This window comes from Echiichthys vipera (assembly GCF_963691815.1).
Source record: "Echiichthys vipera genome assembly, chromosome: 12".
Lineage (NCBI taxonomy): Eukaryota > Metazoa > Chordata > Actinopteri > Perciformes > Trachinidae > Echiichthys > Echiichthys vipera.
In genome coordinates this window covers 6,625,661-6,652,773 of record NC_139837.1, presented here as the reverse complement: position 1 = coordinate 6,652,773, position 27,113 = coordinate 6,625,661, and the positions used below count along the sequence as shown (strand labels likewise).

The window sequence follows — 27,113 nt, the reverse complement described above, 5'->3', positions numbered from 1 at the left end:
AAGCTGGCTGTTTTTTTTTTTTTAAGGGTAAGCTCAGAGATAAGGAGGAACCGGTTACAGGCATGCTGCTGACGGGTGCTAATCAGCTGAGACACAGATGTGGGAAATATCAGTGTCTGTTCCTGGACCGGGACCTGCACTGTGTCACTAAGCAGACAGACCAGACAGCACCCATGTGTGAAAGAGATGACCTCAGTCACTGTGAAGACGCCCAAGCGGAAAGAGGCAAACAAACTGTTGTATGACGAGATAATTTCGTATAATTAGTCATCATATGTGAATGCAACAAGGACTTGTCATTGTGGATTGTTAGAAATTCAGAAGCTGTTTTTCAGGTCCGCCTGTCTCCCTCAGTAGGCCTAGTTTGTCATGAAGCCAGCAGCCTTCTTAGGGGAAAGCCGATCCACCCGAGCCACGTTTCAGCGTCTTCCTTTACAACAAATTCCTACGAGTCACTCACTCTGAAAGAGAGCATTGTGATTCAACCAAACACTACTCCTACTCCTCTTGTGGAAAAGAGGGGGAAAAGGAAATGGGAGTGCATGTGTCTCGGTGGACTGCCCCACAACTTGCTCAAAAAGCTTTCCCGCCTGGCCTATAGGCTGGCTATGACAAGACCACAGACTGGCCCATAGGGAGAGAAATGCTGCATTCAAGTGCTGCTGGTAAAACTTACAACTTAAAATGCAGCTGAAGAGATTCTAAATTCCTGAGTACGCTTAAAACAAACGAGGTTGTACGATATGATGTCCAACTCTATCTAAAAGTTAATGTGTTTATAGCTTCTCCAAATGACCACACATTGTTTTGGACAGATTCACCTCAAAGGCGTTCATGATTTAGAACTGGAAAAGTAATTACTTCAAACAGTGATTGTGTGAAATCCTGCGTATTTTTAATGTCCATCCTGCTTAAAGTCAGATACAAAACATACTGGATGCTTCATCCTAAATCTGTCTTTTTTGCATGGCATAAGCATATAAACATAAAGATGCTAAAAAGGTCAGAAATTCAATTTGTAAGTTGTAACCTTTTCCGATATGGATTTCTAAGGGCAGATACCGATTTTTTTTCCACCAGCCTTAGCCGATGACCGACACGGACAGCCAATTTTCTTGAGCCGATATTTGGAGCCGATACGACTTTTGCTCCCTCAATTTACATCATAAAAGTGACACAATTATGATAACAAATGTTACGAGAATTAAGAAAAAAAGGAACATTTATTGGACTTAAAAAAGGCATCTCCAGCAACACGCAGCAGCCTGTGGACGCCTGTCTGTAATAAAAAAATATTGGCGAAAGCAGCAGTTGGCCGATACCAATACATCTAAAACTGCAAATATTGGCCGGCTGATGTATCGGCCTATCACTATTAGATAATACTGGAACTAGCTAAATAGCTGCAGTTGTGTGGACCCATAACCCACAGGTTGGGCAGTTTTGCGTAAGCTTATTAGAAAATATCACAGGTTCGAGCAGATGGGTCATAAAGTGACAAAGCAGCGCTCCAAGTAGGTTTGCCAATGTGGACTGGATCTCATAACAGGTCAGGTGGGTGCGGGTATACAAACCCTGACCCGTATGTCAATACTAGATAGTCTAGAACAGAAAGTGACACACTATCAATCTTTAGAAATTCAGTTTGTGAGTTGTAGCCTTTGGCTTTTCATTACAAAATATCAGACTAAGAAATAATTTTCCAGGAGTTTTTTCTTGAAAAGACAGGACAGCACATGATCATAGTCATATGATTTGCAGGTATGCCAAGTATTGACACATTTAGTCCCCTGGCGGCGTGGAAAATATAGATTCGACGGTGAAAAGACTGCTGCGTGTCCGTTCCACTCCGCAGATTGAGTGACATGGGAGCTGAAATGAAAATGTTGCATTCTGCTCTGTGTCTGGTGAACCTGCTTTGAAATGTCATAAATCTTACAAACAAGTGTAAAACAAAATACACACCCAGGTTTATGTATGTGATCTGAATGAGGGGCTGGAATACTGTACAAATCCCAGGACGACATAGATTATTTCCAGGATATTTGGTAATTCTGATAAATTTCCAGGTGTTTCCATGACTGTATAGTCTGACAACAGAGGCGATGCATTCACTCAATGGACTGAGTTCAACAGCATTAATACACACGCCGAAATAGCTACGTTTCTTCTCGATCAGTAAGCTAACTTTCATGTTTACTTAGCTGAAAATTCCTGTTTTATACACCAGTATTTGTTGTTTCGACGTTCAGCTGTGAAGTTGTGACATTTCCCACAGACCCTGAAGGAGGCAGGAGGACGGTTACGGTGGCGGGGGGCGGGGCTATGCAAACGAGGCAGCCGTTGAGTGAATAGATGCTCCCGGCCTCTGTGAGCGGAGCGGGGACACTTGCTGCGGAGACAAGAGCCAGAGAGAGTGGACACCGCTCCGGACGAACACAACACACCACTTTCACTCGACCCACAACATGGCTTCAAAGTGCCCCAAGTGTGACAAGACGGTGTATTTCGGTAAGTGCTGCCCGCTTCGTGCGTTCCCACCTTTTGACATTACTTTTTGGATCATGATGGTGGTGCTGGTGGTGAAACCGGCTCATTAGCCACAAATATAGATGTTTTTGGGTCACATTGCGCGTTAATTCACACGTTTCATGAATGGCGTTTTTTATCCAGGCTGTTCCCATTCATTTAAAAACATATTTCACACAAGTGGAGTTTTGTTTAGTTACAGAAACATTTACAAAAAAATGCCTACTTTTGCAAATGGTTCTGAATGTTTACATGCACTTTTGTGTCTGTAACTATCTCAACATGTATTCAATTCAATTCAATTCAATTCATAAAACTTTATTTGTCCCCGGGGGGCAATTCAGGGCACACAGAGCAGCAAATAACGACAGTGCAACTATACAAAAACATTTGAACCTATCAACAAGAATAAAGTGTAAGAGAAGAATAAGTGTCAGGATGTTAGTGTGTATGTATAGGACATTAAAGAGTGTTTTTGTGCAGCACCATGTGTTTGACAGTAGCCTAGTATTGGATCCATACAGCTCAATATTGCCTTAGGCTTCTATGTTCAGTGGTGGGGAAACAATGTAAACCCTTTCTACATTTCCCAAAGGAGTTTCTAACAACAGTACAGTTCATAGTATTCTTTAGATTAGGGTTTTTTTTTTCAGGGAAAAGAGTGGCTGCCAGTGTAAATGATTCACAGAGACAAACTTTGGAAAACCCAAAAGCTGGAGAAGCAAATGTAAACAGAAGAGCAGATATATCAATGGATTTCTCCTTTTTTAGAACCTATACAACGCCTTTGATGGACGTGAGAGAATACACGGCTTATCCGCACTAAATCCACATAACTGAATAAATGATTTATCTCTTTTTGACACTGATCTGTGCCATTTTTCATTTGTTGTGTTTGGTAAACATCCCAGCTTGGCACTTGGCTCTGGAGAGTTGCTGAAGGAGGCCTTTGCCAAGAGAGCAGAAATGCCATATGCTGAGATTGCCCACTCACGGCAACATCATGCTGCGTCACAGACGTCAAAATGTACAAACACGCATCTTTTGCATCCTTGTAAACAAAGATGGCAAAGCAAAACACCCACTTGAAGAGTCACACTTAGTCAGAGCGATGGCATCTTATATTTACTACAACAGATGTTTACAGTGTAAGAAATCTACACAGATAAGAGCAAATCGGGGGATTAAAGGAGCTCAGGTCGTGAAGATGAACAAAAATGTACGTCTCTGCTCTTAATCTGAAGGCTGCACATGATATGCGCCCTGTGCGGTGTATTTTTAGGGAACATGCTTGTGTCCTGTTCCACCCTGAGTAATCCTGTGTTTATGTTTGGCCGCATGCTGGGAGCAAAAAATGTGTTCTTCGGCGCTGATCTTTTTCTGCACTTCTCAGCACACATCAGAGCTGTCACGGGGGTCAAAATCAATTACGTGAGTGGATGCAAGTCCTCTTACGTAACAGGAGTGGCAGCAAACGCCACAGCTGCTGCTCATCCTTTGGGTCCCCGGAGTCACTGGCATGGAATAAATATCTGTGCAAATAAGATATAATTTTCTCCAATACGGTTTTTACGCACGTGAGAGTATTCCTGTAGCCTTAATTTGCTGCAGTGTGAGTCAGCGCTCGCTCCTCTGTGATGCATGTTGTTGTTTTTTTTTTTATGTAACATACTGAAATCCATCCTGGTGGAGTTATTTTTGGGTGGGGTGTGTCTTATTGGGCGGAGAGCGCCCCGGAGCTGAGTGGACTGTAAGGATGATGAACGTCTACTAGGAACCAGCATCAGTGAAATCGGCTGCACACGTCAAACCAGGGAGGATGGAGGAAGGGAGGGAGGTTGTTAATGACAATATTAAAGTTTCAGTCATGGCAAAGGGAGGCTGTGAAACCTCTGACAAGACACGGGAGAGGTCAGGGTGGGAGAAAGGTTCTGCCTGAAGCATGATGTCCGTGATGAACACTGTAGAATGAGCTCAGCCGCTCCACCCACATACACCCTCCTCTCCTATACTTGGCTCTCCAGGGACGCCAGCACAGTTGCACATATGAGGGTGTAAAGTGAAAAACGAGATCCCCTGCTGCTGTTTGTGATCTACACCAGGACATGTGTTATTGATAGAGAAAATGATCCATTTCCCGTCCTATTTTACTGCACTTTTTTTCGTCTTGTGGTGGTGGGTCGTGGTGTAGCTATATAGAGCGGTGATTGGCCCAGCCTGCAGTTACCCACCTGGTCCTCCAGCTGGTGGTGCCCAATATTTGATTAAGCGGGGAAAGGTTTTTCACAGCTTGCCTCTCTTCTTCTTTACTCCTGTAAAAAGAAAAAAGAAACGTCATTTTGAATGGTAGTGGTAAGCCACAGTCTGGGGTGGAAATTCTTGTGTTTTTTTGTTTTTATTATTATTTTCCATTCGTTACTTTAATGAATAGCAGTTTTATGGTGGGGGTGGTTGAAATTCAAGTGTTGACTGATACTGCCGTTCTCTGCCTATGCATTTATTCCCCCCCAGAAACCCAAATAAACGGCACCAAAAAAGGAAACAGTCGCTTGTTGCTGGCGTTAAAAGATTGTGAACATCGTACTTTGTAATTGTAGGGTCCACATTGTGGCTTCACATCTGTTAGTTCCTGTGGTTCAGGGATGCTTTGAATACACCAGGGACTGTTGGCTGACATGTGACAAGCCCCATGGAAATACATTGTTAGCGTGTGATAGAGTCCATTTGGAGGACGCAACACAGCATGGCTCACTAAATCTCTCCCAGCTCCACACTCAAATTCAGCTGATCCAGCCCACCACTCTTGTGCATGACAAATTGGAGCAATGCATCTTTGTGCAGCTAAGTGAATAAACGAGAAACTAATGGCGCTCTGCTGTGAGTTTCTCCCTTTCTTTCATTCACCAATTCCTCTCTCTCTGGCTCTCTTTCGCCTCAGGCTCTGAATTCCTCTTCCCCAACTAGAAGAACTGGGGGGAAATGGGGTGAGATGGCTCGCCTTTATTTAAACAGGAGACTCTCAAAGTGCCTCATGCATTATAATGAGAGACGACATCTCTATTCACACAAAGTCTGTCTCAGTGCACGTTTGTTGCTTCCAGCGAGGCAGAATACCTCGGCCCTCTCACTCAGCCTGATGATACGTTTCCCACACTTCTCTGTTTATCCCTGTTTTACCCCAAACGTCCACACAATACCTGCTTTTTTCCTTCCCCTTCTTTTCCCTCAACGCTAGAGTACCCTGTTTTCCACTTGGCTGCCCAGTGGGCTGTGTGAATGTGCCTTGTCACTTATGTAACATCATTTCTTGAGTTGTTGCCTCCATTGCATAACCTGCCAGCTACTGTGCGCCAGTCAATGAGGCTCCTTTTTCGCTGCCTTTTTGAGGCACAAATATGATCCCCTAATGGAGATGGCATTAGGCCTGGTGCTGAAAGTCAGGCTGCGCCCCCCCACCCCCCTCCCCCAAACACAGGTGAAACCATTCTACCTTGAAGCTGAATGACCTTTTACATAACACCAATGAGCAAACAGGAGCAAAGATGTCTCTAGTTCATCCAAATGACTCACATTTTAACATTATAATTAACATTTTTCATGCTTTTTTTTTAGCTTTGAAGGGTGCAGACTGGCCTTTCAAACGTTTTTACAGCTGGAAGTGTATAAGACAAAACAAAGCATATTTAATGATAGATTACAAATCCGTAAAAGATTAAATTAGTCCAGAGGTTTTGTAAGAAACTGAGAAAACTACACTGAAGAATGGCGGCTAAAGGGGATGTTACATTAGGGTTCTTTTGAACGGCTCTTTGGTACAAACAATCAGAAACCAAAACACACCAAACCCGCTTTCTTTGAGATTTTATGCAACATACATGACAGGCAGGTGCACATATATGATGCCTGATCGATAATAGCATATAATTGGAAACCTCCACCCCTTTAAACGAAGAACGAAAGGAACGGAGCCATGAGATCCGACTCCCATCAGAGAGCCGTAATTCACGCCACTAGTGTATAACCGGAATTGCAGCTAGCTAGGATTACGTTTCTTAATTGTATCTAAGGTATTGTTTTCTAATTAATTTTGAACATAACCACCATGGACCGTTTTAGAATTAACAGTGTGCCGTTCATTCACCGTGCGTACGCTGCCTCTTTTAAGCTAACAAGCTAACGTTACTGTAATGCAGTTGTCAGCAAAAAGCCTTAACTTTATCAAAAACACTTTAAATCGTTGTCAGATGGAGAAAATGGCTAGTTATCTGTTGGCAAAGACACCAACAATAGCCGAGAGTTCTTCCCCCCGCTGGAGTACAAGCTACAGCTACTGTGAAATTTGAATTTAGACGGATAATTACAGATTGAGTATTTTTATTAAGCAGCAGCTCCGAATTTGAACAAAAAGTGACAGATTTCATTAGTTCTGTATCACTGTTTAATCAGACCGCATCTTCTTTATTAAAACAGTGTGACATGATGAATGATCCTCTGTAAACAGATAGATACACAAGTTTTTCTTCTTCTGTTGTGTTTCTGACGGATCAGCTGAAGAGGTCAATACATCTGGGACCTGTTGTGTTAAAAAGCACTTTCCAGTACCAGCAGTAGCCACAGATGTTGAGTGAAATCTTAAGGATCACATCTTTAGCTCGCTTAAGCTTCTTCTGTTGGACCCTTTCAAAGTGAAATACTTCACTCGTAGCATGTGTTCATATCGTCAAGTTTCTACTTTGTTTTCTAGATTTTATCACGTCTCTTTACAAGACTCAGATGACTTCACTCAAAGCAATCAAAGCATTTATATATTTTACGCCACTGTCATATGATGTCTAGTCTACTCCTCCAGGGTGATTATCCAATTACATCGGCTAGATCTGAAGCTGCCATTCCAGTGATGCAGTCCTGCTTTTGAAGACATGGTCAACTACTCTGTAAGCTCGTCATGCAGACTAGATCCGTTTGAAGTCCCTGTAGCCGGGACACAGTTTCCTGACCGGTTAGAGACTGGACGCGGTGTGGAGCAAAGCAGGCCCAGAGGTTCAGGGAGGGACTGCGGAGAGGGTGCTTTGCCTGCGGCTCCTCTAACCAGCGCAGACAGGATGCGAGTTAACTGCAGCCCATTTACGTCAGCCAGCAGGATTCACGAGGCCGGCCTCTTTTATTCACAGAGGGAGAGGGAGGGGGGGGAGAAAGCCTGGGGAGGAAACCTCGCCTTGGCTGAGGCGACAGACGACCTCCAGAGCTAAGTTTTGCCACGGGGTTGCATCAGCCACAGCACGGAGACGGATCCAAATGCATGTTTCCTAGCAGCTCTTTAGCATCCCCACGCTGCACATTCACTGTGAGCACCATGCAGCACACACTGACCCTGAAGAAATCAATTGTAATGATTAAAACACCACTGCCCGGGTAATCTCACTTTCACTTCCCTCACAACCACAAGAGGAAGATCTTTTAAAACTCTACCAAAACTAAATTCTGTGCAATTTATTAAGTACAGATGAATTATTAATTGTGTGTAGTTCAATTAGTGTTGAATGTTGCACAAAATAAATATACGACAGAGCAGAAATGATACATCTAATTTGTTTGGCATCTCTTAATAATGATTCATTATTTTGATTACAATATCTAGCAGTACAATTGGGATTTAAAGGATTTAAGGTGTAATAAGTAAACCTGTTACTCTGATGCTATAGACGTTATATTAAAATTGAGCACAGATTGTCTTCACACCATAGACTATGTAAAGATGGACGGCTCGACGGCTCCCCAAAAGTGAGGCCAAAACATCGGGATCACCTCCTGGTGGCTGGCTGCAGAATAGGTCATAAGTCCCGCCCCCTCTGCATTAGCAGATGGGACATGGTCCAAACTAAATAGAAATAATAACAATATTTTTTTCATTTAAGGTAGTGTTTGTCACATCGAGTGTTGAGTTTGGTTTAATGAGTTTTGATGCAATAAAACGGGGTGAAATGTCGTGATTTACGGCTGTGATGGACTTTGGTGACGTGACTTAGAGCTGGGCGATCATTCGATATGATTGTTTATCGTCTTTCAATGGAATCATATCAGGATTAAACCACATAAGATACACAATTACTCAAATTTTTCATAATTGAATTGAATTGTCTTTATTGTCATTGTACCAATACAACAAAATGTACAGTACAATCCCTTAAAGTGCAGAAATACTTTAACATTAAAAGCATCAAAAAGAATAGACTAGACCTTTTTAAAAGACACATTTAAAACGACAAGCTTACACACCAACACACACACACACACACACACACACAACGTAGCAGCTTAAGGAGACAAAACAAAAAACAGTAGATTGCAGAGACCCTGAGCAAAGATCATCATGTACCATCATAGGTAAAGGTATTTGCGGTACAGTTCGCAAGAGCTGTGAGCAAGCTTGTGTAGCTTGTGAAATATTTTGAGTTTATATGTTGCAATAAAGTTCTTAATGAAAACTGTTACGTATTAAATTCACACAAACTTATTCAAAAATAGGCTTTACCCTGTGGTTATTTCATATAGAATATTATTTATTGAATTACCAGAGAACATGATATAACGTGATATCGTTGTCGAGATATGAAATAACCTATATCAGAATGGTTTTTGGCCATATCGTCCAGCCCTAAGGGGACTCTACCGCCTGCTCCGTACTGCGCTGACATAGCTGGGCCCGTATCAGGGATATTTTGGTTTCACTATTGTACAGTGGGACAAAGTGGAGCCACGTCGTCCATCTTTGTATATAGTCAATGGTCCACCGTCAGTAAAAGACACCGTTGTAGGTCGAGTAGTTTGATTAATACACAAGCTGAAAACTCCATCAGAGTCACTTCCCTTGGTGTGGTCGAATGCCCCTGTGTGCTCCAACTGAATGGTGATTGTCTTTAAGTTGAGTAAAAGGTCACGAGTCCTTGAGGGTGTTTGTACTCCAGAGAACAGAATAGTGAGAGGATACACAGGCTGCTTGTTTTTTCCTTTCTTACATTTCTCTTGAGATATGAGCAGACTAAATGTACCTCCCATGTTTGGGTCCTTTTTGCCTTCTTGGCCTTCAGTCAGTCAGTCAGTCAGTCAGTCAGTCAGGTGTACGGTGTTTATTAGGACGTGCGGTTATCACACGGCTGCGTCGAAAGCCAAACAGAAAAACACCCATGTGGGCTCAGCTGGTCACTAATGGATGAAGGGAATGAGATAGAAGAAGGGGAGAGGGGTAACGTGTGCATGCGTGTTGGTTTATGAGTGTGTTTTGGTCGGGTTTATTGTTGGTAGAGCTGAACAGATGGGTCCACGTTACCAGAGGGGGCAACAGAACAGAATCCAGCCAGCCATGATTTAGTGATATCTACAATAACATTGGTTACATCATGAACATTACGAAGGAACTAGAGCTTAATTTGGTGCAATTAGCCTCATCTGTTATACATAAAAATGTACAGTTTTTTATTATGTATTACTATTAACTGTACATTTTTGTATAGCGTCTAAAACGCTTCATTAAAGTGTGTTACATCTATTTCTCCAGCTTGCTCATTTTATCAAATTATCGAGTGATAAGAGAGCAAACGGTACGAAATTTCAGGGCCAAACCCCCCTGGTGGACATTCCTGCTGTGTTGCATGCTGGGAGTTCAGATGTATAAATGCTGTTCAGTACTTGTACTAGAGCTTGTTTATCTGTTTTGACTTTTTAGGCTTTCAGTAAGACAATTAGGATGAATTTCCTCCTGACCCAGGGGGTGAATCTCAACCCATCATCAGCTCTGGTGTTTGGATGCAGCTGCCCTGTCACTGCTGACAATTAAGCGACCATAATTAAGTCATTTGGAGGAATTGGCCGTTAATGTTTCCCCTGTGAAGACTGCTTGTTAAAGTTCTGTTGCTTAATGTTCTGTCCAATTACAGTTTGTTTTGTAGAGCATCAGCTGCTCCCATGCTGCTCCTCTTGCAGGCTGTCTCTACACAAAGCATACCAGGTTTCACTCTTAATATGATTTGAAGTGTAAGTGAATCATGTCACATAAATAACAAAACATCTAATTATAACCAGCTTGAAGTTGTCTGATGTACCTCCATCTTTGCAAGCAGAACAGATACTCGTACTGACTGGAATATCACGAGTCATTTGTTTTCAATTCAAACTATTTGATGTCGAATTGCTGTTTTTTACCCTTTGCATTTGATGTCTTATGACTCCAATGTTCAGGAATAAAGTTAGGCCCAATTAAGGATTTCTGAAGATGACTGCCCCTATCTAATGTTTTGGTGTTGGCCTCTGATAAATCATTGTCTCATGTCTCATTAGAAGATAAGAAAAAGTTCAACGTTTCAAAATCAAATGTGACCAAGTGAGGGGAAAACAGTGCTTTCTCATTAGTTAGGGTCTTTTTTTTCAGATGTTCAAAGTAGCTGTATGTTTGCAGCATTATAACTTTATTAAGTGTGATCCATTCACTATTTAAATGCTTTTTCCATTTACGTAAACACACCTCATGCCTTGAGTTTTGAGTGACACAAAGTGCCTCTCAGCTAAGATGTTGCCCCTTAATTTCCTGCCAGGGTACAGCCAGTGGTGGAGCTAACGCTGTTGTAATGCCTTTTTTTGTTGGCCGTCAAGTCCATTTTTTTTTGCACTTTAGCCTGTTTGGTCATTTCCTGGCTCCATATCAACTTAACTGTGCCGAGGCGGGTGGAGTGCCACAGCCGGGGTTTGTGTTTATGCACATCGGGTGGTGCGGCGTGCACTCATTTTCCACATGAAATTGTGCTCATGGTTCTTCACATCTTATCACGAATGCTAGCTCTCTCAGAAATGTTTGTGGCTCAAGTACTTGACTGACGTGCACACACAGACCTCTCCATAATCACAAAAACACTTGTTTGATTAATGTTCAGAAACATTACTGAAACAAGCGGTTGTAAACACTGAGGCCAAATCAGAGAGAAGAGGAGTCAGCAGCAGGCTGTCTGTGATTTAAAGCATATTGACAATGCAATCAGAGAAGCCGACCGCAGACTGAAGAGCTTAGATCAGGAATTTACAAATGAAGTTAAGCAGCTTACAGCGGTGCAGGTATCATATGGTTATGGTGATGACCTCTGACTCCTGAACAGCACTCTGTTTCACTTTTTTCCCTCCTCTCATCTTGAACTCAGTGTTCCTGCACTAATTTCTGTCTGTCGGTCAATACTTTATATGAATAATGATGTAACATTATGCCTCTGCAGCAAGTAATCCAACATGTCAGGAGGATAATTTCACATTTCACAAATAATATTTAACACTTTTTATTTGGAATGTCTTTCACAAGGGTCTCATATCTGCGATATCTGGTCTCGGATTGCCTCCACATGGCTCTCATCCCAATATGTGAAACACTGACGCCTTTTCATGACTACATGCATTAACATGCATGCTTGGCCAGACCACCTACCACAACAAATACCAGCGTAACTGGGATTACAACATACACAGGGCGAGAGTGACTTCATTCTCTGCTCAGGACACCATTACTCCATCATATCTTTACATATGAATGTTCTGAATATTGCGTACAGTCCCTTTTTATACCCGTTCAAAAAGGTCGATATCCTCTTTAAAACACAAGGTGAAATCAAATGGATTTCTGTAAAAGCTGCAGTATAAAACCAAAATGGCAGGATTTGAAGCAGAGTGAGACCTCTTCCTGCAGCTCTCCCTCTCCCCTCCCTGTCTGGATCCAGTCCAGTCTTTAAGTCTGATGTAACAACCTTTTTAAAATACTACTTCCAGGTCCAAACGCTCCGTCAAACAACAACAACAATGTCCGAACCTGTGAACCTTCTTTTTGACTTCTTCCTTCAGCGAGCCACCTTTTCGTCTATATGAAAGCAGTAAAATGGTAATTCTGTCGCTCCCTCTCTCTCTGAAATGACCTGTGAATGAAGCCTCCCGTCACTGGCTAGATTTACTGAAGATTGAAAACGGAGCGAAGAGGAGGTGCAGAAGTCTAGTTTCTCTCAGAACATTTGAATTACGATATGATGAAAGAATATTATGGATATTTTTGCCCAACGTCGGCAACAATAAACTGATAAATTGCCTACCCCAGGTTTAAACGATAAATTCTGCCTTAACAAAACAGTCTTGGCCAATCAGGTCCAATCCCATGGATGGATCTCCGGAGGGATTGTTAATTATTCAGCTTCTCCGAATGTTGGTCTGTCCACAAGTGGATCGCTATTACAGGTTTTCCTCCTGAGAAAGGTTTACCCGAGGCGGCAGATCATCCAGATTCTGACGTCTCTTTTCTCGTGAACCATTTAGTTTCTAGATCATTTCCTCAACAGTCACACTCAAATTAAATATATGGCATTTTCTGTTTGTGGAAAAGCTGCTTGTTGGAGATATCTCTTCTACCAAAAACAGACATAGTGATTACCCAAAGCCGTCCTGCTGTTTACGTTAAACAGCAGGGGAAGCCTTTGTAGGGAGCTTTTGAGTGAGGCTGTTGTGAGAGAGAGAGAACAGATTGGCTAAAAAGGATTTGGCACATCCTCATCGATGTTGACAATGTAAATGTGAATATCCGGAGAGACTTCCCTGTGAACAGGAGCCTGTTTGTTTACACAAGCAGGTGCTTTTACCCCCGGGTTGTTGCCGTAATTAGGTAGAGGAAGACTTGGTGGCATTTCAGTCGCCTCATTTGTGCCCACAAGTTGACTATTTTGGGAGACGAAGAACTGTCTGTCAGTTTATTGGTGCAGTCAGTAAGATTTTTCTTTTTTTTAATCTGCATGCATGTTATTGCATATTTTCTGGCTTGATTTCAGCGGTCAATGCAATACAGTATAAAAGATAATGAGGATAGAGGCTCACACTGGAGCTGGGTGGAGTGGGGGGGGTTTAAACATCTGGGCCAGAAGCAGATCCCCCTCCACCTCCCCCACTCTATAGCTCCCACAACACATAATACAGACAGACAGGCTCACCACTCTTATAATAACAACTACCCTTTAAAACAGGGAGCTGTGAAACTGGACTTTGTTACTACAGACAGAGGAATGAGGACATACTTGCAGGGCTCTGACGTCTTTTTCCATTCATAAGCTGACTCTTCAACTGTGTCTGGAGGTGTGTCCACATTTCATTCAGTGACACACACACATGAAAACATAACATCGAGGACACACTGGCAGTATTTTTTACCAGAGGTGTCAGTAGGTATATGCATATCCTCAGATTTAGGAGAGAATAAATCACACACACTCATACTCAAGAGCAGACAGGATAAGCTCTTGCTGCCTACATTTATACTCTCTTTAAACAGTGTGTTAAGTATTTTAAAGGTTTAAAAGAAACCATAAAAGGGCAGCGTTTACTGTCTGGTACTTTCCACAACTGACAATCCAACATCCACTTCACAACTTCAAGCTTTTAAACTCTTCTTTCTTTTGTATTGTTCATGTGAACAACAGAGTGTAAAACTATGAATGACTTTCAGGACAGACTGTTTGAAAATGTACCCTTGATTTGAACAATACCACGTATCGAAGCCAACGATGAAGTGCCAAAAACGGCAGATTCTCAAATGGCCTCTTGAAGCTGGTTTCAAAAGGGAGTCAATCTCCATAGAACTCCGTGTTAAAACACCCAACTTGGAAACATGTTTGGTAGTTAAAGCTAATTTCCTGGTTCATGAAAACTGTACGGAGGATGAATTTATATATAACGCACTCGTTTTAATTATATTAAGGTTCAGAGTTCCGCATAATTTAGGGCAGGGCAGCTTTGAGTGACAGGTAGGTGCCTTCACAAGAGACTGTGGGCTTCAATCGGCCCGCCTCAGCCCCATCCACGCTCACCTCTTTGGCCATTTTTGGATCAGAGTTAGGAGGATTCAGGCCTTTCTTAGATGGCGACGCCCGGAGTCGCCCACTTTGGGGTCCATTTGGATCCCCAGAAACCTCTGGTTGACCTCATGGAGACTATATCCATGTTTTATACAGTCTACGGTCTGTAGTTGGAGTGTTGGATGAAGTCGAAGCACCCGCGATGCTGTCTTTTTAACTCGAGTGGTCATGTCTGAAGGGTTTGTGGTCATCTTCTGATTTAAAAGATGTTCATTGATTTTAAAGGGTGATTTATTGTTTTTACTCTGAATAACAGTATCTTTAAAGTGATTTAACATGTCCGGCAGTTTGCTACATCCAAGTCAGCATTCCTGTACTCTCAAGAATTGACGGCAGGTCACAAAACCCATCCCCGGCTTTTCTTCAGGGCCTTGTTGTTGGCCATTTGCACTTTGGTAATTGACAGGGAGAACTGATTGGAGAGTAAACAGAAACCCCTGCAGGGAGTAGTCTGATCTCCCTAAATCAATTCCGGAGAAGCATTTCTCCGCACATGATTGCCATAATGTAATTTTCACAGCAAATCAAATCAAATTAATGATGGAAAGAAGGGAATTCATTTGGTCAAAGGTGAAAAGAATACAAAAATACACACAATCCAGGAAAGGAATTCAAAACAAAAGCTGTCTCTCAAAATAAAAAGCATTTCTCTGGATATGTTAGGTACTAAGGTTGTCAAAAGTATCAATACTTTACTTAAATGACACTCAATATAACGTACAATATCCACATTTGATAGTATCTGAAGTACCGAAGCTAAAAAAAAAATACACGGCGATGATTAGATTTTCAACTCAAAGCTGCACAGATGAAACAATCGGTAAGATATAACAAAAATAATCCCATCATGCTTGTCTAGGACTTGTTTTTTCTTTTTCCCGTGGTAGAGGTAATGGTATTATTTTGATACTGATCTTATTCAGTTTAAAATGTTGGTATTGCGACATTATTAGGCACGGCTCATGCGAGATAGTTGCTGCTTTTGGTTTTGGTTAACCGTTTTTATAATGGACTGAAAAAAATGTTGCTGCAAGAAGCTATCGAATCCATGTTATCCTCTCCGTAGCGTCCATATACGGTTTTGTTTTTGTGATTTATTTCTTGTTTTGTTTGTTGACAAAGGAGTTCTTCACATTCCACGCTGATCACTCTGATTTCATCTGCTTCCTGACATGACGCAGGAATTTGACAGCACTTGCACACGTTATGGTACATATGGGAAAGCAACTAGAGAGAGGAAATCCAGGGGGAAGCAATCGTCCGTATGTCTGCATATATGCTGTATGCTTGTCTGTGTGTGTGTTTTTCACTGAGGGTATGTAGGAAACCGACTCAAGTATCCGGCTATTTGTGCCCTGCCTTGATAAGAGAAGGTGTTTCCTCTGCTGCCTGCATGACTCCTTGGGGCCCATTGTGTGGAATGAACAGAGATTTATTATTGGAAAGGGTATAATTAGGGTCCCCTGCTTGTCTGGAGTCGGTCTGGGAGATAAAGGGGACGGAAATGGGGTTTAAGGGCCGTCTGCGGCAGGATGGGTATACTGTAAACTGGGGGGAGGGGTGTGTATGTTTTGGAGGGGTAACACAAAGGATCTGGGTTAGATGTGGGCACCCCCTGCTGCTCCAGCTGGACTGGGACTCACGCCACCGTCCTTCTATCCCGCAATGACATCATCACTGCATCCTGTGGTGGTACACAGGCATTCCCAGTATCCCCACTAGTCTCTCAGTTGGCACGATGTTAGGACTTCCCCTCAAGGGCAAATCAACCCAGAGATACAATATACAAGCCAGTCATTATTCTGGAGAGTGAAGCAACGAGGGGACGTCATTCCTTCTCTGCGATGAGTGATCTGAACGCCACATTGCAACACACACAAAGCCTGACACAATCGATGGCTATTGTTGTTTGTTAATGTCTATAAATGCAGCGTTATGTGAATGTTTGCACTCACCCAACCCCATCCCTTTTGTCTTTCATGTGCAGCTGAAAAGGTGTCATCACTGGGGAAGGACTGGCACAAGTTGTGTCTCAAGTGTGACCGCTGCAACAAGCTCCTGAACGCTGGAGGCCACGCTGAGGTCAGTGAGACACCAGCAGTGACAGTACTGTCTTTCACCGCTGAAAGTAAATGCAGCTGATACAAATCTGTCTTGTTTAGTGCTGCAACTAATAATGAAGGAAAGTAACTTTGTACGTCTACTCAAGTTTTGTTTTTAGGCACTTTACTTCAATTGTATGCCTCATTCACTTCTACTCCACTACTGTACATGTGTTTCAAAGCTTTAGTTACTTTTCAGATTAAGGCTTTACATGTATGATGACTTTGTTGAACAGGATTCATTTTTTTTTGTTATATCAAATTTCTACATTTTTAAACGTTTTCCCACACATTAATGCATCAGTAATACAATAATCTAAAAACATATATATTTATATATATATATGATGAATAAAACAATATGATCGGTTCCATTTTGCATATTTATAAGTACATTTTGCTGCTGATAGTGCAGTTTTCTTACCTGGTTAAAAAATCTCAATACTTCTTCCATCACATGCAACCAACAATTATTTTTATCAGCAATTTATTGTAATTATGTCTGTTATGCATATTATATCTGGACAACAGTTGAAAACACAGAGATTTGATTTAAATGGGCTAAACTTCTTGCTTGAAGTCACTTTAAGGCGGTTTAAACACAGTCTACCTATTGTCAGTGTAAATGCACGGTTACATTTTAAAGGGAAATCAGGAAGGGGGAGATATGGGTTTCAACTCTGTAACTGGGGCAATGATATGGACTCTTTGTAGCCTGTATAGTAGCTTTTATGCACGGAGCACGTCGCTCATTGCCTGAGGTGGGAGTTCACTCCCTGCTGAGGCCATTCATGCTCACATTATACACACTCAGTGATGCTGTGAAGCACTGTGGCTAAAAGTGTCAACCAAATGCATCTCTTGAATTGACTTTATGGGCTTTTCTCCGTTAATGCAAGCTCTATTTTAGGTAGTTATGTTGTTTTTTTTGTATAAAATAATTTCTCACAAGGTCAAAGGCCAACAAACTCAATGCCATAGTTTCTGTGCAGTTCAGCGACTGTATGATGTCAAACCTGAAAAGGGGAAGCCAGTACTGCCTGGTCATGTGCTGAATATTGAAAGATTGCCTCCACACTTGATGCTTAATTTAAAAAGCTAACTGTGTGGCATGTTTAATATTTTAGGAAACAATTTTACATTGGCTTGTTTCAGCATTTAAAACCATACAAAGTATAGTTCTTCAGGCGATAGTTTTTATTGAAAATACCTAATTTGCGCTAGTTTGGGAGATACTGTAGCTGCAGAGCTAACCGCTAACATGCTAGCCATCCGGGAAGATGATCAAAATAGCTTTTCCGAGATTCTTCCTATTTTATCTGTACCGTTTCGTTTACTCATCCATATTTGTTCTCAAGGTTGTGCATTACTTCATCCAGTAAAGGTTTTTTTTTTAGCTAACATGCTTGCTAGCCGTAAGTTAGCAAGGTCATTAGCTCACTCACTAATGGGACAACATGTTCCCACAGTTATTTCCAAATATGTTTTTGTACCATTGAATCGTGTCTCATAGCTGTCTGTAAAACATCCACTTTTTGTGGAACAGTTATTACTCCAACAGAGGCGGTTACATAAAGGTGAATGCTGCAGTTCAGCTAATAAGCAACAACTGGTTCAACGGTTGGATCTGTAGGATTCCTAGCTCTTCAAGCGCCCAAAAGTCAGCTGAGGAGGTCAACGGTGGAATTTAATGTGTCAAACGGCACCAAAGAACTTCACTTCTGCAGCGAATCCACTTTTAGCCATTTTAATAGCTGGTGTGACAAGATCTTTAGACCAGAAGTGAGTCCTCTCAAGTGTTTTTCATCGGGTAGATTTTTTACAGAACTTGTGCATTTTTGTACAGGAAATTGCTGAGTGCATGCTTCATCCTGCCTTGTTGTGTGTCTAGTTGCATCTGTCAATATGAGTCGTCCTTGTGGGAATTTTAACCCCCACAGCGTCACAGGATGATTTGCCTTTTTCCTTTCTGTTGCATTACCACACAACACTATCCCCTCTCAACATAAAGATTTTTTTGCCCCTCATGACCCGACCAACGATTCAAATTCTCACCCTCTTACTCCCTCTGTAAATGTCTCCCGCTCTTTTCTCAACACACAAAGAGGACGTGATCTCAGCGTCTCCGTACACAAAAGCAATTTCCCCACAGGCCCCAAAGGATGCTGCTCTGCTGTTTAATCTCTGCATGATTACAGTAATGTAGTCACACAATCTCTCTGAGGCCCAGCATCCTCTCCCCCTCCATCCTCTCTCTCTCTCTCTCTTTCTCTCCATGGACAGCATCCAAATCCCGCCCCGGGCTGCAGCGCCGTGCCACGAGCCTGACTTTAGTAGGCAAAAACTCAATACTCGATCATCGTCATGGAAACAGAGTGAGGCTGAGAGACGTTACATATTTTTAAAAAATGGAGGCATGTAGAGGGACTGTGGTTTTGCTGGGGAGGGTGTTTGATGTCATCTCAGGCCTGGAATGCAAAAGGTTAAGACCCTAAGAGAAAAATACTGACTGCTTCTTTAAAAGGAGTCGGGGGCAGGATGAGGTCCACTGCGGCCTGTCTGTCGTCTGTGGGCTGAATGAGGGCAGCGGCTTCCTGAGGCCGGTGGCAGAGAGCTTCAGTGTTGACCCTAAAGATCAGGATTGTATTAAATTGTCTGTCATTTTGATGGACAGGGGCATAAAAGTTCTGATAGTGATAAGACATATTTTACAGAAGTTGATTTTCACTAATTCATTTAATTATTTATAATAATTAATATACAAAACAAGCTTGTAGATTATGCATTTTTAAGGTCATGGAGAGAAAACCAACTGTATGGTTACTTTTCATGTCAACACCGCACGAAACAGATGATTTTCTTCCCCCGCAGTGACAGCCGAAGCCGCTAAAAGCCTATTATTGGGCTCCCTCCTCCTCAAATTTCTTTATAACATTTTTGCAGACAGGCAAAGAAACAGTTGCATACTGCTTCAGAGCGTCTCCTTTAAAGTGAAAAAGAAAAAGCCCCAACATGAATCCCACTATCCCTCCCAACAACCCATGTCACACGTAGTCGCAGTAAACAACTAATTATTGGGCTTTTAAACTTTGGACACTCAGCTGCCGTGATATCAACAGTATCTGTTGATCTCTCCAGCCGAGTTTCCACTGCTAAGCCGGCGCAGATGCGCTGCTTTCTGGTTGCGAGACAGCCGCCAGTGTTTAGAGTTTACAGATTGCGTCATTAACGTTATCAGCTTCCCTATTGGCATTGGGTTTAAAAAGAAAATACTGCCAAATAGATGCACTTGCGTTTCGCTTCAATACCAAATCCTCTGCCATCGTCTTGTCAGTTAACTGTCCTGACTCCTGCGACTCTGTTGCTGCTGTACGGAGCAGACACTTTCAGTTTAACTGGACGGGTTGTGAAATAAAGTTACGATTAATCTCCCTAAGTGTTCTTATCTATTAGTGTGACAGACAGCCTTCAGGTATCTGTCATTGTTTATAGAACCCCAAGGTGTCACACGACGAGTGTAACACTGTCGGACTCATGATCGACCGTTTTAAAGAAAAGGCTCAAAATTGATGCAGCAGAACCAGTGATATCATCTTTTTTTTTTTAATTCCTTTTGTCAAAACCTGGTGCCTACATTACCCACAATTCCAGTGGACCGTAGATTCGGGTGTGTTATATGTATCTGCTAATGTTGAGAAGCAGCTCGCCTTAAGCAGAAATGAGGAGCGGGCTGCTGAGATATGGAAAGCTCACGTCTTTCTATTACTTTACACAAATTGTGCGGTAGTACCCTAGGCTTGTATACCGACTTTTAATGTGTAAAATTGGTGGAGTTCCCCAAGGTTATTTTTTGTGAAATATACAGGATACTTTCACCTCTTAAGGCCTTTAAAAAAACCATCAAATGATACAATCCAAGAAGGAAAAACCACTCTTTGGTTGAACTATCCAGCCTAATGCCATAACCTGATAGCATCTTTTCAAAGCCTGACCTTTTCTGAAAATATCTGCCTGCTAACACATGTAGTGACTTCGCCATAAGCCTGTATATAAAGGAAGTAAAAAAAAACAAAAAACAGAGCAAAAACAGCCAAGGGATCAATGTTAATCCCTGTACCGGCCTCTTGCACAGGGACTGAAGCCCGGAGAAGTAAAGGTTGAAGCAGTTGGGGCATGGATCTTCAGAAGAGGATGAGGTCAGGAAAGAAAATATGGAGAAAACAGATTTAAATGTCAGGATGTGGGAAGTGAACTGCTGGGAAGAGAGTGGGCCGTGCAGCGATGGATAATCCATTTTTAGGGTTCCTCTGCCTCACAGCCAGAGCCACAGCGATACCACACTGCAGACTGTTCACAACGTTCAGTTCACTTGACAATAAAGCCATGTGTGTGTCTTGTCCTGAGAAAGTCATCAGTGCTCAGTCACGGCAGCAGCGTCCAGACCTTCACGGATCTCATAAATGTCAAGTGTGAGGGGAGTGCGTGGCTGCTTTAACAGTAGCTGATCCTGTCACGGTTAATGCATTATTAAAGGTGAGAGAACAATCCTTTTTTTCCTGCCACACCGTCCTCTGAGGGAAAGGCGCTCATATGCTCAAAGCAAGAAGGTATTGTGGTTAGGATGTCCCTTTTTTATATAATGCCAGTTTTCCCCTCACCACCCAAGGCCTGGCCTCTTGCCCGTGGCATTCGCTTGGATCTTCTCATCTTTGGGCATTGGGCTCCGGACCAGTAGCCACGCTGGCCCTCAGCCCTGATCCCCTACCCATGCTGATCACACGCTCCTGCAATCACCGCCACATTCCCAGCATGCATCAGCAACAAGCCATCTTTGTCTTAGACCAGGGTAGGGCAATTCTGGTCCTAGAGAGCCACTGTCCTGCATGTTTTAGGTTTCTCTCTGATCCAACACACCTGATTCTAATGATGTGCACGTTATCAAGCAGCTGATGCTCGTCACAGTTTGATTATTGTTAGACTCAGGTGTGTTAGGGTAGGGAGAAACCTAAAACATGCAGGACAGTGGCTCTCCAGGACCAGAATTGCCCACCCCTGTCTTAGACCGACCAATCAAGTGACGTAGGTTGCACTAAAGTGTGGCGCTGGATTCATCAACAGTCCCGTTTCTTGGATACAGTGCGTGTCATCATCATGTGTTGAGATGCGGAAAAAATGAGTCTTGTTTCCGCTTTTGGACACAACCTCTTCATCTCTACAAAACCAAAATATATGATGTCAGAAAAAGAGTGAACAGTGTGACTTCTCATACATGTAACAAGTTTCTTTTTAAATGCTTTGCATCAACACTGAGTCAATTTATCCTCTGTATGTAACAGTGTGTTTCTGTCTCCACAGCACGATGGACGGCCCTACTGCCACAAACCGTGCTATGCCGCCCTCTTTGGGCCAAAAGGTAAACTGCATGTATTCAGCATGAATTACTTCTCATTCACCTGTTTATGCATCGTAAATTAAACTTTATCTACACTCTTTTTGCATCTTAACTGGATTATTTTAACACTCTTTAGTAGTTTGTGACAGTTGTCGTAGTCTGTTATGCTATTTGTAATAATTGTTGTAAGTATTGTCTCTTGTGAAAAATAGATTTTAATCTCATTGAGACTTTGTTAAATAAAGTTTAGTGTAGAGGCCTAAGAATGACTAATTTATCAATGAATAGGTACGTAAATACATTAACAAAATGCTGAAACGAATACATAGATTGATCAATATTTTAAATAATAAATGAAAGAATAATCAAATCAATAAATAATACATAATTAAATAAATGTCCATAATGGCTTTTTTCACATTTTTACTAAACTACATTTATTTCTGTATTCATGTGTCTTTATTAATTTACTGGTATACCTGGTACTGATGTTACCTCGCTGCAATATATTTATTTTGCAATTAATTACCAATATTTTTGAATTAATTTAATTATATGCTTGATAATATATTTACATTTTTATTTCTGTATTAAAGTAATGTTTTTCATTATTTATTTATTTTATTAAAATGTGCATTTGCAAAGTATTTATCTATTTATTCACTGAATTTTAGTCCTCTGTAAAGTTGTAGAGTCAATTTTAATATTTTAGTGCAGATCTCAAGGCCACGTGTTGCATTAACTTAATATTCATTAATTCATTCATCTTCAACTGCTAGTCCCTGTCGGGGTCGCGGGGGGAGGGGGGGGGCTGGAGCCGACTTTTTTTTGCTGTCATTAATGTTTTTTTGGCTTCCTCTGCTTTTACTTTTTCAGGTGTGAACATCGGTGGAGCCGGCTCTTATGTGTACGACACTCCAGCCAACAACAACCCGTCTCCCACTAGTGTGGATTCAGCCCCCAAAACTGAGGAGAAGAGAGTGTTCTTCCCGAAAGCAGCGCCGAAAGGTAAATGAGAAGTGTGAATTCATACATACTGTAAATCGTGGAACCATCAGCAAGTGTTGACTGGGGTAAAAACAGCCAGTGGATAGAGGCTTTTGTCCTTTTAAGATTGCGGCGTTTTAGGTCGGAAGGAAAGCTGTTGCTGACTCAATGATAAGAACACGATACACAAAGTCTCTTGGGACTCGAGGAGGATTTTCTCAGACGTGTTAAATCCAGCGTGTGTGTTCTGGGAAACCCCTGTCAGCAGGAAGAAAAATAGTTATATCTGGTGTTTTTGGTCAGTTTATCTCCGCTGTGCAGTTTTCAGTTAGTGGTTTCTACTCAAGTGGTTGTGTAAGCCAGAAAACTTGTCACAGATTTAGGATTTTTTAACCTTTCCGGATCTAAACTTTCGTGTCGTCATGATTCGGGGAAGGTCAGAGCTACTATAGAAATAACTTATTTTACCTTTCAGTGTCATGCTTCAGTTTTCTGCACAACTCTTTGTTTGTTTTTATTGTTTCTTTTGAGTTACTGCTCAAAGAATTCAACTTTTACGTAGGATTTAATCCGTGGGCTTTTATTTGTCTGTTTTTGGTGGAAGATTGTGTCAATGTAAAAGTGATTATATTATAATTAGAATAAAACCAAACCTGTCTCTTTGCCGTTTGGCCCCACCTGCAGTCCCCAGAGCAACACTACATGTTTGCGTAACATCCATCGACACCCGTGATTGGCTGTCGTAAGAGGGAGTGAATGAAGTGTTTTAACTTGGAAACCTGAATATATTAAATTGGCAAAATTAGCTTCTTTACTCAATAACTTCTTTACAGGAACATATAAAAGCTGTTTATTATTGGCTCAGTTTTAATTGTTCTACCTCTACATCATTAGTACACTGGATTTCACGACTAACTGGAAAGATCAGCAGCAGCAAGGTCATTTATTGAATAGATTCCTGTACCTTTCCAGTATTGTAATGCGTCTGTGATATGTCAGCAGCCGGCAGCATCACCACCTTTTCCGGAGAGGCCAACCTGTGTCCCCGGTGCCAGAAAAAGGTGTATTTTGGTGAGTATTTCCACACTTTGAGGTGAAGGAAAAATGTTGCAGGGAAAGGTGTGAACCTGCAAAGTGATTGCCATGGTGTCTTACGTGTGTGTGTGTGTGTGTGTGTGTGTGTGTGTGTGTGTGTGTGTGTGTGTGTGTCACAATAGCTGAGAAGGTGACATCACTGGGTAAAGACTGGCATCGACCCTGCCTGCGCTGTGAGAGGTGCAGCAAGACTCTGGCTCCTGGCAGCCACGCAGAGGTGAGACAAAAGAAGTTGGAAAAATACAGAAAGAACAGTATAAAGAAAATAGAAAGACATAATACTTAAGTCTATTTTTACAGTGTTACATTGAGGTCATAGTGATGGTGTTGTGCTGGACTGTATATTCAAAGGTGTTTCTAAAATCCTGCAGGACAAAAAATAAGAAACACCTCAATAAAACACCTTAAACAATGACGGCTATAATTATATTTACACATTTACGACTATATCCCTAAAAACTAAACATGAGCTGAGTAAACGAAGCCCTAGATGTTGTTTTGAACTGCATGATATATCTAATAAAGTGGCGAATCATGTAACTGATGATCAGACTTGTTGGTCTGTTTTGAGGCGCTGTGAGAATCCCCAACAACATGGTGCGTCTATCACTGAGCAAGAAAGTTTTAAGAAACGATGAGGGTAAAAAAACAAAACACCAGGACTTAACTGCAACAAGCTCCAACACTAAGCTCAGTCCCCTCGTCTCTTTTCTCTCTCTTTCTCCGTTAAATGAAGCTGCCTTTAACTAAGAGCGGAAATGTCGAAATTATAACAAAGATCTGACTAAAAAAAAATTATAATTGTGACATGCAAATCTACTTTTGCTACATTGGGGAGTTTAAGAACACGGCAGGTGTCACACAAACAGATGCTCAAGTGATACGAGTCACAAACAGATATGTGAACATTTCCACAGGCACATCTGGCTCCCTCATTACAGGAAATCCAAACTCAACTAATAAACGAAAAGAAAACATGTATTTGAGTAAAAGAAGGCGTCATGATGTGTTGGGTGCTCTTGATAATAAGGAAAAATAGGATAAAGAGAAATACAGTTGTCAAAACATGTTGGCTTTTTATATGTAAGCTTTAACATTGCCTTCCTGTTTATTCTGCATACAAGTACTTTATCTTGAAATTAAATACAGTACATCGCCAATACCAATACATGAACCCGCTCCCAAAAAAAGAGAAAGGAAAGGGAACACAAAGTAAAAAAACACACACACACACACACACACGCACGGAAAAGACCAAAAAGGAAGAGGTAAACAAAGGGACAACAGAAGAAAACTGTGAAATCAACACCTAACTAATGTCATGAAAAAGGTCAAAAAATAAACGACCAACATTAATGGAGCCTTTTCATCTTTTGTATCTCGACAAAGCAGCGTGCCTCGACTTTTTCTGGGACAGAAAAATAACCTTTTTTTGGTGTTAATGTTTGTATTTCTTTATATTCCAGCATGACGGCCAGCCCTACTGCCACAAACCATGCTATGCTGTTCTCTTCGGGCCCAAAGGTAACCGCTAGGGGGTGCTGTCAACCCACCAGTTATCAGTTACAGTTGAAACACAATGTCAATATGTCTGAGCACTTGATCCGCGCTGCCGCACACATCGCACGCGATAAGTTGTTACTCAAGAGTCATTTCATCATAGCCTTGTCGACGACACAGCAGCTTCTCGAGGAAATGTTTTGCAACTTCTCCTGCTCATGTTACACCTTCTCTCACCCGTCCTGTGAACCCCCCTGACACCCACTTGCTTCTCCCTGTGGTTTTTCCAGGCGTGAACACCGGTGGTGTTGGCAGCTACATCTATGAGAAGGAGCCCAGTGCAGTGCCCCAGCCTTGAACCTTTTGTCCCCTCAGCTTCATCCCTCTTCTCTGCACAACACTGACCATCAACCACAGTATTATTCGTAGCCTTTTTCTCTTCCTCCCTCCTTTTTACATTCATACCTGAGACAGCCAGCCTTCTGATCCTTTTCTCCTTCGATCTGACCCGCTCCCGGCTGATTTAGCACCACGAGGAATGATTTCAAAATTGCCCAGACGTGTGTTTATAAATGTATTTGCTCCGGGAGAGCCACTTCCAGCATTCCCACAGGTTATCACAAATAATTCCAACCATGTTTACACATTTATAAATGTATGTGAACACATTAAATGTCGCCGCGGTAAAAAACGAAGGTCTTATATTTCAATTTTGTACCCTGAGAACAGTGTGATTGACAATGTCTTTTTTTGAGATGACTTATGTTTAGCAAAAATGTGATGGAGAGTGATTCTCAGGTGCGGAAAAGTGCATTGTGGGTCGAGGCGCGGAGCATTGACAGCCATTGGAATTTCACCTCGTAGGCGGCTGCACGCACAGGTGGTGCTCCGGGGCACGTTGCCAATAGATTTGTAGAATACAAATGCCATATTTACATTTTGGCTGCCTGACAACATTCCTTATGTAAAAAACATATTGTAAAAAGGTGGGAAACTGGTTCTCTCAGGCGACTGTTACATGCTTTTCAACACATCCACTATGCTGTTTTGAGTCAACCTGAATTTATTTGACCTTTGAGCATAAGTTGATAAACGTTTTAATGTCAAAATCTGGATCATGTGCTAACAAATAACAAACGTCTATTTTTAAAATCACGCAGAGTGTGGGTCAAGTTTTGCAAAGGTAGAGCTGTGGTTTACCAGAAAGTAAAAATGTATTTATTGCTTCAATCAAGTCCTTTAAATCTAATTCGCCATTGTACTACTACCCTTTACGGGACTGATTATGAAGGAGGTCAATGTAAGCTGTATAAATCTCTACGATGATGATTTTTAATGAATGATAAATAACCCTGCTGTTCTTTTTCCAAGCGATGACGCGCTATATGAAGTATTTTTTTTGCCAGAAACGGTAGCTTAGTGTGTAGAAACACTGCAGACAAGTCATTCTGTAAGAATGTGCATCTTGGTATTATTGTACGACTGTTACTGTGTTTGTTTCTTGTACATCGTAGGGCTTCATAGACACTGCAGGGCTCACTGTTTGTAGAACTGAAACGCTGCACTTCAGCCCTGCTGCGTTCGTCT

The 27,113-nt window shown here is 41.8% G+C and overlaps 1 protein-coding gene across 2 annotated transcripts; it reads left to right on the top strand.

The window, feature by feature from the left end:
* The first annotated feature begins 2,388 nt into the window (after positions 1-2,388).
* Positions 2,389-27,113, top strand: crip2 (cysteine-rich protein 2). 2 transcript variants are annotated; one of them, XM_083924221.1, is made up of 8 exons: positions 2,389-2,511; positions 16,438-16,532; positions 21,908-21,965; positions 22,821-22,952; positions 23,934-24,002; positions 24,149-24,243; positions 25,493-25,550; positions 25,817-27,113. In XM_083924221.1, exons 1-8 carry the CDS (start codon positions 2,469-2,471, stop codon positions 25,882-25,884), a joined length of 618 nt encoding a protein of 205 aa, XP_083780347.1. In that variant the 5' UTR covers positions 2,389-2,468; the 3' UTR covers positions 25,885-27,113. The 2 variants fall into 2 exon arrangements, with proteins under 2 accessions (XP_083780347.1, XP_083780346.1); XM_083924220.1 differs by having other exon boundaries at positions 23,931-24,002.

Excerpts from the sequence above, each read along its gene's own strand:
- crip2 (XM_083924220.1), top strand. The coding sequence starts at position 2,469 with ATGGCTTCAAAGTGCCCCAAGTGTGACAAGACGGTGTATTTCG. Across the intron at positions 24,003-24,148 it reads CCAGAAAAAGGTGTATTTTG|CTGAGAAGGTGACATCACTG; the intron begins GTGAGTATTTCC and ends GTGTCACAATAG. Across the intron at positions 24,244-25,492 it reads CTCCTGGCAGCCACGCAGAG|CATGACGGCCAGCCCTACTG; the intron begins GTGAGACAAAAG and ends TTTATATTCCAG.